A 14,654-nucleotide genomic window follows, 5' to 3' on the forward strand; every position below is an offset into this window, starting at 1 on the left:
GCAAAATTGTGCGAGGAAATTAAAGTCTCCTTAGCACCCATCTAGAAAGCTGGGTTGGCCCAGGACTCCCCGGACCTGAGGTGAGGGGTCCTCACCTTGGGTGTCTCTCCCAGCCAGTTCTCTGCTTCCTCTCACCCCCTTCCCCACACTCAGAGGTGATGCTGTCATCCTTAGTGAAGGGAGTCCCTCCCTCATGGTGCCACCATCTCAATTAGAGAGTGGAGTTTGGGGGGAGGGTGGTACCAACAAACAATAACCATTGGAATCCCCAGACTTCAGTGCTCCTTGGGTTCCCATGGCAACCAAACAAAAGTAAAACAAACCTATCTGTCCTAACAATAAAAATATGTTTTCATTAAAGTCAATTTAACATATTTTTCCTAATTTAAAATATTCAATGCATTTTGCTCCCGGACAAAAATCCCCAACCTGCCACTGCTGAAGGGGATAAAGTCCCTGGCAGAACCATGCAGATAAAAGCAACTGGGGGGAATGTTGGGGACTTTACAGATGAGACGGAATACATTCAAGTATGAACAAGATTGCTTTTTTTCTCTCTTCTGCTTAGTTATGCTTTTTATTATATAAACATTAACTGTAATATTACAGTGGGAAGCAGGTATTTGGCAGCCATATATTATTTTAGTAAGTCTACACAGAGAGAACAGTTTCCAGTTTTAGCAGCTGTAACATGTTTAAACTCAGTTTGTAATGGGATCTGAAGATAACTATTCCCCATGGGCTGTGTTGATCTTCATGGCTGGCCCGCTGCCAGACGCAGGGCTCGAAACTATTATTCACGCCTTCTTGCACATACCTTGCCTGAGCATGCTCAGTGATGACTTTTGTTTCTAATTGCTATACACTGAGATTTGACTTTCCCATAATTTACTTGGTATTTTATTAAAGAGTGAAATATCACGATCGCAAATGTCCCCACGTCTGTACTCAGAAACCCGAACAGTTGTGTACGTTTAAGTAGCTGTGATCCAGACTGCATAGTTAGAAACCAGTTTTAGGATAGCTAACGAATATCCAAGCCAAAGAAGTTTTTGCCTGGGAGTCTTAGTTTAAAAATAATTACGGTTCCCAATATTTGAACAGATTTATGTTGTTTATAAGCCAAGTACATTTTCTTCATTGAGTCAACTTGTCTTACTTAAAACAAATTATGTTTGCTGTATTAAAGTTCATATTTTTAAGGCCGAGTCTTGTATTAATCCCACAGTGAGTCATTAATCATACCAAATGCATTATAAAAACTTTAATCACTGAAGTTGAAACTGAGATTGTAATGCAATCCATCCCGTTTAATTACATCAGCTATTTTTCCCTTTCAGATCAAGCGCTACATCGCAAAGGGAAAACAGATTAAAACAAGAGCTGTTTGATGTTTCTCTTTTTAGAGCAATTTTATGTACTTTGTTTAAAAAGTTATATAATTAAAATGCTTGAATTTTTCAGCCCTCTGATTTTTGTGGCTTGAACGTTCTGTCTGCCTGCCTTCTCTCTGGGGCCCTCTTTAACTTGGCACCCCAAAACAGAGCTTCTCTTGTGGGAGGCACCTGCCCCCCTAAGAGCTCTGGGTAAGGCAGCCGTCTCCCGCTGTGCTGCGCTCCCCTCCCGTAACCTCTTTATCTTAAGTGTCTGGTCTGTATTTTGACATGAATGAATGCAAACTTGGGAGACAGGCAGAACTAGGTTCAAATTCCACATCTAACAAATGGGGTGACTCAGGCAAATTATTTAGCCTTTTTGGGCCTCAGTTGCCTCATCTGTTGAAAAGGGAATAATAATAACAACAACAATAATAGTAAATACTCCACAGGGATGTTGTGGACATTACGTGAAATAACCTATATAATGTACCTAGGGCATCACCTGGCACATACTAGTACTTTACTGGAACGTAAGCCTCAGGGGCCTTGAATATCTTGCTCGCTGCTGTATCTTGGTGCCTAGAACACTGCCTGACACATAGTTAGTGCTCAATAAACAGCTGCTGGCAGAATGATAAATGAATGGCAGCTAGCATTATAGTTGCTATTATTGTGATGTGGTTATCAGCATTTAGCCAGGTCCCAGGGGCAGTGATAATGATGTGACTTTGGATGTGTCCATTGGTATCCTCGGTGTACAGCTTCGCACAACAAGAAAGAGGTCTTGCAAAGAAAGCAGGATGTAAGCTACCAGGTGCTGGTTTTGACCGGGGAGACAAGAAAGTAAACCCCCATAGCATCGACACTACTGGAACTGCCTGCCCTGACCGATCCTCTCTTCTGATACCCTTGTAGATTAATCCTGCCGTATGAAAGGTTTATTAAAGGAGAGGAAGATAAGCCCCTGCCTCCAATCAAACCTCGAAAACAGGAGAACAATTCACAGGAAAACGAGAATAAAACAAAAGTATCAGGAGGCAAACGCATCAAACACGAAATCTCTAAGAGCAAGAAAGAAAAAGAGAATGCCCCGAAGCCCCAGGATGCATCAGAGGTGAGTCGGGCTCCTCCACAGAAACACCTCTGTGAGGTCGGTCCTGCCTCGGGGTCTTCTGGAGCCCTGCATCCGTAGCTGCATCCCTGCCAGAGACACCACCAGGCTAAGCAATCTAATCACCTAAACGTCACCATTCCCTGAGGAGTGGGCCTTTCGGGGCAGCACATGGATTGATGGGATAGGCCAAGAGTAGGATCTAGAAGGAAGCAAACACTGTAGAAAACTGAGAGCAGACCCGACTTTGAGACAGAAGGAGCCAGAGCTTCAGCTCTGAAAGCCAAGGGACTCCCATGCGAAAGATGTGGCTTCTCTGCCATTTCACAGCCAGCCTGTCTGAGGAGTTAGTGTGACTTTAAAGCACGCATTGTGGGATCTGCTGTGTCTCTGCAGGACTGTCCTAAAAACTTCAGAGACTTGTTTGCCTCCATTAATTGACCTCTGTGTACCAGACTTGGGTTAAGACCAATTTAGAAACATCTTAAGTACGTATTATTTATAGGGGAATTTTGAAATGGTTCCTCTGAAGCCATGATTATCTGTCTTGTTAACAGGTAGTTTCTGAACCTTTTAAAACAGGCCCCAGCTACCCACAGCCCCCAACAGCTCTCTGGTAGAAGCCGTTACTGTCATCGTCCAGACAGTCATGGGGGATGAGCTGGGCTCTGTTTCAAGATGAATAATAAAAAATCTCTGCCGCCCATTAAAAAAAAAACCCAAACCAAACCAAAAACAACTTAGCAGCCACATTTGAAGACAGCACGTTCTAAGATTCAACCCCAGAGGGAACTTTGGTGCTGATATTAAACACCCCCTAAAAATCAGGTTTATAATGAACACATGAGAGACTCTCTAATTAAACACCAGCTTAAAACACACACACCAGCCTCCTAACTAGAAATTAACTTACCCAACTGACTCCTGTGTAAGAAGATAATATTAGTACCAAGAAGAGAAATTTGCTTTAATTTTTGTTTCATAATTATTTTAAGCTCTAATAATTAAAAGGGGGGGGATGGTGCAGAGATTTCTAAACATCTGCAAGCTTGCAACATAAATGGCCAAAAGCAAGGAAATTCCAAGTTAAGGCTTACATTCCATTCTCCCTTTATCCTGTTGGTCTGGTGATTTATCATAGGGCCTGGGAGCAGTGAGTTCTATTAGATACCATATGTACAGCATTGCCAAAGCACCAGGGGACAAACTGAGGACCAAGAGGCCAGCTGGCCTTTGAATGGCTGCACTCTGGGCGTGAGAATTGAAAGGGCTGCTTTGTGAGTTGGGGGAGGAATCCTCAGGCCATTGCCCTGAGCCCGTCAGCTTGGGAGGCGGACCGCTGTCAGGAGTAGAGCCCGGTGCCCTGCAGTCCACAGAAATCCTGAAAGCCTTAAGGCTCCCTGTTTCCTATAGGCCCCCACAGGTTCCCTTCAGGGACTGCAAGTATCTAAGGGACCAAGGTCATTATGATCGTTATCTAAACTACCTGGAATCCAACACCCTCTCTCCAAGGTTGACCCAAAGATCAGAATCGCTCCCCGCCTCCTACACAGACCCATGTTATATGTATATAACAAGTATATTTCTCTCTATATATATAGAAATACACTATACATAGCAAGTATACACAGCAAATATATTGCTGTGTATACTTGCTATGTATAGTATATTTTGTATTGCTATTTCTATACATAGCAAGTATATTTCTCCTCACTGTGTGTTTGGGGGTTGAATTTTATTGTTGTTGTTATTATTGTCATTGTTTTTAATTTGGAGATAGGAGGGCTTAAAAAGCCCTTCTAGTCAAACCCACTGTCTTCAAGTAATCAGATTATAAGCTGTGTGGTGGGAAGGTACCATTTAATATACTAAGGCAAATCATAAAATGCCATCCTACGAAAAGGCTCCTTTACTTTTTTTTTTCCTGCCTAGCTTTCAATGACCTCCTAAACCTGTTTACAACCAAAAACCTAGAACTCCATGTACCTGAAGGCCTAGGTCATAGAGACATCAGTGGGGCTGAGACTCCCCCACAGCGCCATCAGAAACTAACACTTAAATGCAATATGCCTTTTTCCCTAGCCGTAGTCATTTTTCTATATTTTCATGTAATGTATAAGCTCACGAGACCGATGATGACTGTTAGTGTAGAACAAGTAATGATATTTGTACTGGAAAAGGCAGCTATTAGTACAAAAACAAAGAATGATGATAAGTATCCCTAAAACAGAGGGCTATCTTGAAGTGGGTTTAAGGAGAAATATCTATGAAATGGGTGTGGTTCCTTAAAACTTTTGTTCCTACGCATCCCTACACCAGCATCCTCAGTCTTGCCCAAAGATGCTAAAGTGGTAGACACTTCTTTCCTTAACAAAGAAGATAAATATTCAAGGGATGCGTTTGCGGGGAGGTGGGGGAAGACCATCTCAATATCACCGTTTTGTGACTGTTCTCCACCAAGACACATCAGGGCAGAATGACAGAAGTTTTGAAAGAACTTGCCAGTCCCCCTGGGTCACAGATGGAAAGTTAAGATGACCTTCTAAGGCCAAAGTCTGCACAGCTACGTCATGCAATGAATGAGTCGAACTGTGCCCACAACTTCTGTCAGTGGGGACACATAAAGACCATCCATCTCATCGACTACAGCTTATTTCAGTGAACAGAAAAGCTGTATGTGTTGTGGCACTCACTGCTTGAATTTTGACAATTTCATTTTCAGCTTTAATGGAAATGTAGTTTGCTGCAGCCTAGAAGGACCTGGAGTCCTTCTGCCCCTCAGGTAGACAGGCTGACACAGCATCTGCATAATTTTTCAATATTTTAGCTTTATCTGCATGTCATTATGGCACTGGGTAGAAATTATTAACACTTAAGCATCGCTAATGTAACGCATCATACTGAACACGTTAGGACGGGATTTGCTCTCGAAGAAAAAATAAGGGGTTTTAGTAAGTTTGTTGTTGAGACGGGGTTGGATTTTTGAAAGAGAGATTCTAAAAAAATCTTTCTCCAAAGTGTCATAAACTGCAACATGTAATTTAAAACCCATTTGGATAATTGACTGATTTGACAAGAAAACAACCTCAGAATTAAACTATATATTAGAATCAAGGAGTGATATGACTGTATACCGGCAGTACATAATACTTTGCTATTTTGATAGGTATCTCATAAGGGACTGGAGTGAATATGCATGTTTCCCCTAATGTTTCTGTAATTTATATTTCTTTGTTTAGAGCCATGATTGGGAGTAATAAAGCTTCACAGAGACTCCATGAGCTGACTGAAAAGGCTGTTTTCAAAAAACGGCTGTGTGTAATATTTTATTTCATAGCATAAAGTGTCAACGCATTTGGCTTCCTTCTGACTATCTTTTGCAATATTTTATCAGGTTTCGTCAGAGCAAGAGAAGGAACAAGAGACTTTACACCAGAAAAGCATCGCTGAGCCTCTCCCAGTAGCAGACACAAAGAAAAAAGTGGAAGGGTACCAGGATTTTGCAGCAAGGCCCCCGGTGTCCCGAGCAGACCCAGAAAAGGACGACGACACAGATCAAGGTACCAGCAACGAGGAGGCAGGAGAGGAGGGGCCTGCCCCTCCGCTCGCGAGTGCCCCTCTGGCCCCCGAAAGGGATCCAGCCCCGATCCCCGGGGCTGGCAAACAGTCGCGCACCTCTCCCCGGGCTCTCCTGGACTCAAAACAAGAACCCAAGTCCTGCTGTTTTACAGAGAGCCCTGAAAATGAACTCCAAGAAGCGTCCTTCCCCGGCTTCCCCACCACGCAGCCACCACTGGCAAACCAGAGTGAAATGGAGGATGACAAACTCCCCGCAATGGCGGATTACATCGCCAACTGCACCGTGAAGGTGGACCAGCTGGGCAGTGACGACATCCACAGTGCACTCAAGCAGACCCCGAAGGTCCTTGTGGTCCAGTCATTTGACATGTTCAAAGACAAAGACTTGACTGGGCCCATGAATGAGAACCATGGACTTAATTACACGCCCCTGCTCTACTCAAGGGGCAACCCAGGCATCATGTCCCCGCTGGCCAAGAAAAAACTTTTGTCCCAAGTGAGCGGGGCCGGCCTCTCCAGCAGCTACCCCTATGGCTCCCCACCCCCTTTGATCAGCAGAAAGAAACTGATTGTGAGGGACGACCGCTGTTCGGGTTTGTCCCAGGCCCACCACGGCCAAAGCACTGACCACGTGGCAGTCAGCCGGCCGTCGGTGATTCAGCACGTCCAGAGTTTCAGAAGCAAGCCCTCAGAGGAGAGAAAGGGCATCAATGACATTTGGAAGCACGACAAGCTGGGTCGATCGGAGCCCCACCGCTGCGGCTTCTCCAAGCATCACCTTAGCCCCCTTGCCGACTCCTATGCCCTCAAGCAAGATGCTCAGGACGGCAAGGAGAAGCTGCTGGAGAGGAGGGCTCCTCCCCACTCCCACATGCCCAGCTGCCTGGCCGATTTCTACTCGTCGCCTCATCTCCACAGCCTCTACAGGCACACTGAGCGCCACCTGCATAACGAACAGACATGCAAGTACCCTTGCAGGGACATGTACGGGGAGTCGGAAAACAGTGCTTTTCCCTCCCACAAGCACCAAGAGAAGCTCCACGTGAATTACCTGGCGTCTCTACATCTGCAAGACAAAAAGTCGGCTGCGGCGGAAGCCCTCACAGACGAGCAGCCAACCGACCTGAGCCTTCCCAAGAACCCCCACAAACCCACAGGCAAGGCCCTGGGCCTGGCCCACGCGGCGCCCGGGCCTCAGGAGAGCAAGGGCGCCTCCCAGTTCCAGGTCATAAACAGCCAGAGTCGAGACTGTCACCCCAAGGCCTGTCGGGTATCGCCCATGACCATGTCGGCCCCTAAAAAATACCCTGAATCGCTTTCCAGATCGGGAAAGCCTCACCCCGTGAGACTGGAGAATTTCAGGAAGATGGAAGGCATGGTCCACCCCATCCTGCACCGGAAAATGAGCCCCCAGAACATTGGTGCGGCGCGTCCCATAAAGCGCAGCCTGGAGGATTTGGACCTTGTGATCGCCGGGAAAAAGGCCCGGGCCGTGTCTCCTCTGGACCCCTCCAAGGAGGTCTCTGGGAAGGAGAAGGCCTCAGAGCAGGAGAGCGAAGGCAGCAAGGCCACGCACGGTGGGCATGCCGGGGGCGCCTCCGAAAGCCACAAGCTGCCCCTCTCCTCCCCCATCTTCCCAGGTTTGTATTCTGGAAGCCTGTGTAACTCGGGCCTCAACTCCAGGCTCCCGGCTGGGTATTCTCATTCTCTGCAGTACTTGAAAAACCAGACTGTGCTTTCCCCGCTCATGCAGCCCCTGGCTTTCCACTCACTTGTGATGCAAAGAGGAATTTTTACGTCGCCAACAAATTCTCAGCAGCTATACAGACACTTGGCTGCAGCCACACCTGTAGGAAGTTCGTACGGGGACCTTTTGCACAACAGCATTTACCCTTTAGCTGCTCTAAATCCTCAAGCCGCCTTCCCATCTTCTCAGCTGTCGTCCGTACACCCCAGTACGAAACTGTAAGCCTGGCTCTGCCCAGCATCCCAAATGGCGTGGATAACAGAGCTTCACTCCTTAGCCTCGGGGTGACGGCTTGTAGAATTAGAAGTCAGTATTCTTCTAATCCGGGGTGAGATCAGTCCCGGCCAAAAGGGGCCCAGAGGGGAGGTGAACATACCTGATATTTCCGGGATGACTCTAGCCCTGGCTGGTCAGTCTTGAGCCCCTGCCAACACAGATGCCCTCGCACCTCAGATGGTCCACTTTGCACGGGGATCTTGTGAAGGGGATTCATGTGTATCCAGGAAGAACTTAGAGGACCCCGTCTGAGTTCTGATGGTCAGGAAACAATCTGGGCAAAAAAGGGCAGATATTTCAGAGGAAGGGGCAAGGAAGACTGGCAAATATGCCAAGGGATGCCCCTCTCTTCATAAAACTCTCCAAGGTTCAATCAATGCAATGTATAGTGAAACTTCAATAGATCTTTCATTTTGACACTATTAAACAATCCAGAGAAGTAAACACTGTTAAACTGACTGTATATATTTGCTTCTTAAAACTACCCGTATCACTGTTTGCTCACCTAATTTATATACAGGTAGTCCTATTTTCTCCCAGTTCCTTCTTGTCCCTTTTTTTTTTTTTAATTAAACAGTATCGCTTTTGTTTGCAGGTCTTGTTTCTGTTTTATTTTGTTTTGTTTTGTTTTAAAGGCTGACTGTCCTTAGTTGTTGATGTGTGTTTGTAATTTTTCCACATCTTATCATTTTGAGCAGCTTTGGGTGGTAATGTTATTGTTTACAAATTGAAGCAACTGATTCTAGTGGAACAAATGATCAAAGAAACAGTTGAGCACACAATGGTGCAAAGAACGTTCCTTTGCAAATCTGCAACTTAAGGATTTTTTTCCTCATAAATGGCATAGTTGAAAGAGCTTATACACTGCTTACCCGGCCAAATGCTTTGCTTTGAAGTGTTGGGTTATGTGAAAATATCGAGCATTGTACTTACCTTATCTAGGCTGTGAAACTGTCCTACATACCAGAGGAATCATAAAAACAAAAACCTCACTGTCAGCGAGCTGCTGAATAACAGCAGAGTCTAGAGGACATATCTGTGGGCTGCACACATATTTTAGGAATTTCAGAAATTAGAATAGAAGCCAAAATGATTTATATTCGTGTTGGCACTGATCCCTTTAAACAGTCTGGGAAGGGGGGTTGGGAAGAAGATAGAGCTTGACTATCCAGGAGAAAGTGCACAGCGGGAGGCCCAGGCACCAGATACCTGCCCAGGGCCGTGGTCTTTCGAGTAACAGGTAGTCACATTGCCTTCATCGAGTTGGTTTCTCGCTATTCCCAGGAAGAACCTCACAGGCCACATCTTTGGAGGTGGCCGGCAAACTGATTACCCAGTTCAAAAGAAAGCCATCCTCTTTGGGTTTATGGGGCATGACTTCTGTGTGTATGCACACACATAGGGTGATTTGTGTCATGTTTTTAACCACCTGGCAATACGGCCCACTTAACAATTTCTTTTACTGTTGGGAAGAAATGGTCAAGCTGTTCAAGCAGTCGAAAGATGCAGAGAATGTATACTGTCATTCTTGCCACTTCATTCGTTTGCTGCCGAGATGTAACATCAAGGTGGATGCATTTTCTAAGTGTGTTAAAAGTCGATCGACACAGAGAGTGGATTTTCCTTCCAGGTCCCATCCCTGCTGATAAGACTGCTTTGATGAACTCCCCAGTCAACCCTCCCCTGCCCCCACCACTACCGGTAGACATTAGGACCATAGTTAACCAAGTCTTTTACCTGTGAGATATTTAATTCTATGAAAATGGATAACCATTTTCAACTTCTAAATAGGTAACCTGACTGCAAAATGATCAAAACTGGTAAACAATGAAACCGTGGCTCTTAAACCAAGCCATGCATGCCATGCATTTGTACTGAAATGTCTCTATGATACGAAGCCAAATATTCAGTGTAGCATACTTAATATCCAAAGGTGGAAACAAGAGAATGTAGAGATCTAGTGTTAAGAGTTCCATTTGCTTCAATTAATTATTTACCTTCCTGTGGAATAATATATATATATATATATATTTAATAGAACCATAGATAGACTAGTAGAATTTAGATTATAAATGTGTGAATGCAGATTATCCTGCTATTGCACAAGATAGAGGGCGGAAACAAATCTCAATTCCAGCTGGCAGAATGCTGGCCAGGACACACAGAAGGAAGCTGCACTAGACTGAATAAGTCACAGAATCAGAGGACATGGAAGAAGGAGGAAACGCCGGTGTTTCTGCAGCTGACATGGGCTAGATCCTACATGGTTTCTCTGAGCTCGTTTCTCAAAGAAAATGGGGGCATCTGTCCCTGGTGGAGCTCACCTATCCATTTTGAATATGGGGCGTTTGTTTTCCCCACTGCAATGATTTCAGTCTGGTTTCATCATGTTGGAATTCGATCACACCATTTTCAAACAATGTTAACATAGTCCAGCTTTTGTTTTTCTCATCTCTTCCGAGGAGGAGATTCACTGTTTCTGTCTGAGGAAGCTCATACCCTTGGCAAAACAGCAGGACAAATAAAGAGAAATGGGGGTATACATTCCCAACAGAAGCAGTGTGTTGTTTTAAAACTCCGAACAGAGATCTTGGAAATCCTTCAAAAAGACCATTGAATTCTTCATTGGCTGAGAACTACATTTTAAAAAGTCTTAAATAGGGCTTTGTTTGCATTGTTTGAGTTCAAGGGGCCTTATTATTGAATGGAATTGCACAAGCCTTTCTTTGTGCAATCAAACCATTGTTATTGGTAGTTCTGTAAAGGAAACTGTGGAATCTAATTGGCAGTGGAGTCATAAATCTATTTACGAAGTGTGGCTTCCAAGAAATGTTGCAATTCAAAATGCACTAAGTCCGTGATTTACTGGAGATTTGGAGATTCTAAATAATATTTCTGAAAAACTTCTGGCTTAACTTTTGGCAACTCAACATTAAAGGAAAAAAAAAACCCCACAAAACCCAGCCCAACCAAGTTTCAGAATTAAGTATTCTAGTAAGTGATTGGAACTTGTAATCTTTGCCACAGGACTGACTTATTTATTTACTAGCTAGAAGCTCTTAAGTTCACTTGTTTATCAGGGCATATACAGAAGGGTTTGTTAAAACTCAGCATTGACTTTACAACTTTCTGACCTGGTGCATGAATTCTCAAGTACTGTATTTCACTGTGTTGGTGTGTCTGATGGAAATTTCGAGGTGATCCCACAAAAATATTTTATGTAGTGTGCCTTCAAAGAGAACCATTTATTTCTCTTCACTTGTTGTCCCACAAGTCACATTTGGTCGTGGTCAGCCAAGTCCCATCTGGTCTAGTTTTACTCTTGTCCCAATTTTAAAGAAAAATGGGAACAAGTCTGCCCTGGTGAGACCCACACCATTGCAATGAGTATCTTGAGCACTTAAATTCCAGTGTTGGCTGTTGATGTATTTGATATTCTGCTTGTCTCCTCATGGTTGAAATATGTCTGAAGAATAGCAGCATAATCTCTTGGCTGTTTATACTTTTTTAAACCTTCCTGTGTTGTAAATATTGTATACTTTTGGTGACTCCAGCTCTGTAACCTCTATGCTCTTCTGTAAGGTGATTATTTGTATATAGCAACATGGCCCAGTGATACTATACAGTTTCCCAATGGAGAGGTTATTGAGTAACCTTTGCATTAGTTTAAACACTACCAGAAGAATGCTGAGCCAACTATAAACACTCAATTTTGTATGTTTTCCAAATTGTACTTATTACTGCTTTTGATACTGTATTACGTGCCAATAGTTTCCCAATCACATAGCAGGCAAGAGATATTTTGTACTTTTTGATCCACTGTAATATTTAATAAAAAATGTTACTATCTGTTTCCTTTTGGGTGTCATCTGTCACTTCCTCCTGAGGAGCCCTGTGACCTCACCAGAGTACTTTCTACCCCATTGTCCCCAAATAGGATACTAACGATAACAATGATGATGATGATGTGTATGTTTGTTGAGAACCTACTGGGTGCCCATTGGGCATTACTCTTCACAGCCCCATGTAAATGTGGTTATGCCCATTTTACTGATGAGAAGACTGAAGCTTAGGTAAATCAACTTGCCCAAGATCACCTGGCTAACAAGTTGGCAGAGTTAGGATTTGAACCCAGGGCTCTTAAGTCTACAACTTCCTTTGTATACCATGCTCCTCTCCTGGCAGGTAACAGAAGTCACCATTTACCTATTTGCTTATTTGGTCCACAAAGATTTTTTCATGTCTCAACTGCCAGGCATAGTGTTAGGAGCTGGGATTACAATGGTGAGTAAAAGATAAAAAATACTGTCTCTGGAGTTTATAAATCTTATGGGAAAGAGAGTTAATCAAATAGTCACCCACATAAATAACAAAAGTTCAACCTGACCTAGTTCCAGGGGAGAAAAAGTGATACATGAAGAGGAGGTGGTGACTAAACCTATAACGTGAAGGATGAGTGTGAGTTGACCAGGTGAGAAGGAATTGGGAGAAGAGTTATCCAAGCACAAGCTAACACATATGCAAAGGCCGGGAGGCAGGAACAAGTTTAACTTATTACAGGAATCGAATAAGCCTATGTGACAGAAGCATAATTAATAAGGTCCAGGGAATGAGGTTGAGTTGAGGTTCAGAGTATAGCAGGGGTCAGCCAGATAGGTCCTAAGAGACCAGGTTGAGCATTTGGTCTTTATCCTAAGCAAGAAGAGGTTTAAGTGGGGAGGTGATATGTTCAGATTTGTCTTTTTCAGTATCACCCTCTGGCTGCTGTGTGAAGGCATATTGAGAGCAATCTAATGCAAAGATGGTGGTCATTTCAGTTGCGGTGGTGGAATGGAGGAGTGGATACATTTCAGAAGTACTTGGAAGGAAGGATGAACAGACTTAGTGATGGGTTAAATGGAACAACTGATGTATATTCAGGATTGAAAAGCTAGGAAAACAGCACATTCTGATGTCTGGTGATCATGGACAAAGATTTCTGGTCTTTCATCCCCTTGGTCCACTGCCTCCAAGCTTCCTCCTGGTTTTGCTCAGCTTAATATTAGTTGAAGTGAGGCATTCACAAAGTAGCACCCTGTGTGCTCCCTTCTTAATGGGTCCCAGAGACTGGGGCAGGGGAGAGGGTGGACAGACTCTGCTGAGTGTCTTAGTTTATCTGGTCAGGGTGGACTTTGAATAGACAGGTGAGAGTAAACTGCTAACCAGCATGTCACCACAACTCTGGGGGAAGAAAGCCACAAATATCAGTATGTTTTGATAAAAGACCTAAGACCCTTTTTCTTATCATGGTTGACTCCCTGAAGGACCTGCCCACCCCTCTCAGGCCAGCAGGAGTTACAGCAACATGTTAGAGCTCTCACCCTCTCCCCCCCGACTCTCATCCCTTTGTTAATCCAAACACACCAAACACAGAAAGAACACCTAGCCCCATGGTCTCCTTGCCCTCATGCTGATTCATGTGTATTTCACCATATCACGTGAATTGTTATGAGTACATCAAAAGAATGTTCTTCCATCTACGACACATTCAGCATTTATAGATCTGATACTTGAATCATACACAACAGGAAGCATCACGATAAGTTATCTATTTTTACCAGGCCTGGCTGGCTAATACTTTTGGGAAGGAGGGTGCTTTTGCTAAAGATGTCACTCATGGTGCAAAAGCAATAAAACTGCCCAATGATTTATTCTAGGAAAGTGGCCAAAGTTGACAAATGTTTGAGGGCTGATAGTGACCAGGAAATGGGTGATCATTTACATCAACAAGTAGGTAAGTGGAGGAGGTGGGCGTGGGGTAGGGGGTGGGGTGACCTCTGGCCAGGAATAATGTAAAAGAAAAAGCATAGCCTTCAGGGTTGACCTTGACAGTAGAGTAAATGACACTAATTTGGGTCCACTGATAGAGAATTCCTGAATTTTGGAATCTCCAGGATACCTCCTGGGATAAACAACATTGCAAAGCATTTGTTCAACCTGCTTAAAAGAACAAACTGTTTTAATCATGCTAGCTCTAACCACAGGCGTTCAGCCAACCTAGTAAGGACAAGGTGATCTGCTCCCTGAGGCATCCATACAAGAACTACTACTGCTTTAATATTGTTGAAACTCTCTCTAGAACAGACCCGTCCAATGGTACTTCCTAGAACGGTGGAAATGTCTTACAATTCAGAGTTTTCCAATACCGTAGCTACTAGTCAAAGTGGCTACTTAGCTCTTGAAACACGCCTAGTATGATGGAGGAACTGATTCTGTAATTCTATTTAATTTTTATTCACTTAAATTTAAATAGCCACATGTGGCTAATGGGTACTATATTCAACAGCACAGCCCTAGGATGTGAAATTGGCCAGTGAGCACATACGTACAGACACAATTACAGATGGGACAAAATCTGCAAATGAATTTTAACATAGACACTAAAGCAGGCAACACTGTATCTCTTCTGGGCAAAACTTCATTAATCCATTAGGGGGTAACTACAGATTTAACACTATTTTTCACTCAGGATTTACACATTATAAACATCTAAATACTTACTAATGAACAAACCATTGGGAGA

The 14,654-nt window shown here is 43.9% G+C and overlaps 1 protein-coding gene across 1 annotated transcript in view; it reads left to right on the forward strand.

The window, feature by feature from the left end:
• The window catches only part of ARID5B (AT-rich interaction domain 5B), a 46,992-nt gene extending 35,051 nt beyond the window's left edge, over positions 1-11,941 (forward strand). The window contains exons 6-7 of the mRNA XM_082673355.1: positions 2,295-2,493; positions 5,885-11,941. Coding sequence (XP_082529481.1) covers positions 2,295-2,493; positions 5,885-8,038 — 2,353 coding nt within the window. The 3' untranslated portion in view covers positions 8,039-11,941. The remainder of the gene's footprint in view (positions 1-2,294; positions 2,494-5,884) is intronic.
• Positions 11,942-14,654: the final 2,713 nt, after the last annotated feature.

Source organism: Grampus griseus (assembly GCF_964374135.1).
Source record: "Grampus griseus genome assembly, chromosome: 16".
NCBI classification, from domain to species: domain Eukaryota; kingdom Metazoa; phylum Chordata; class Mammalia; order Artiodactyla; family Delphinidae; genus Grampus; species Grampus griseus.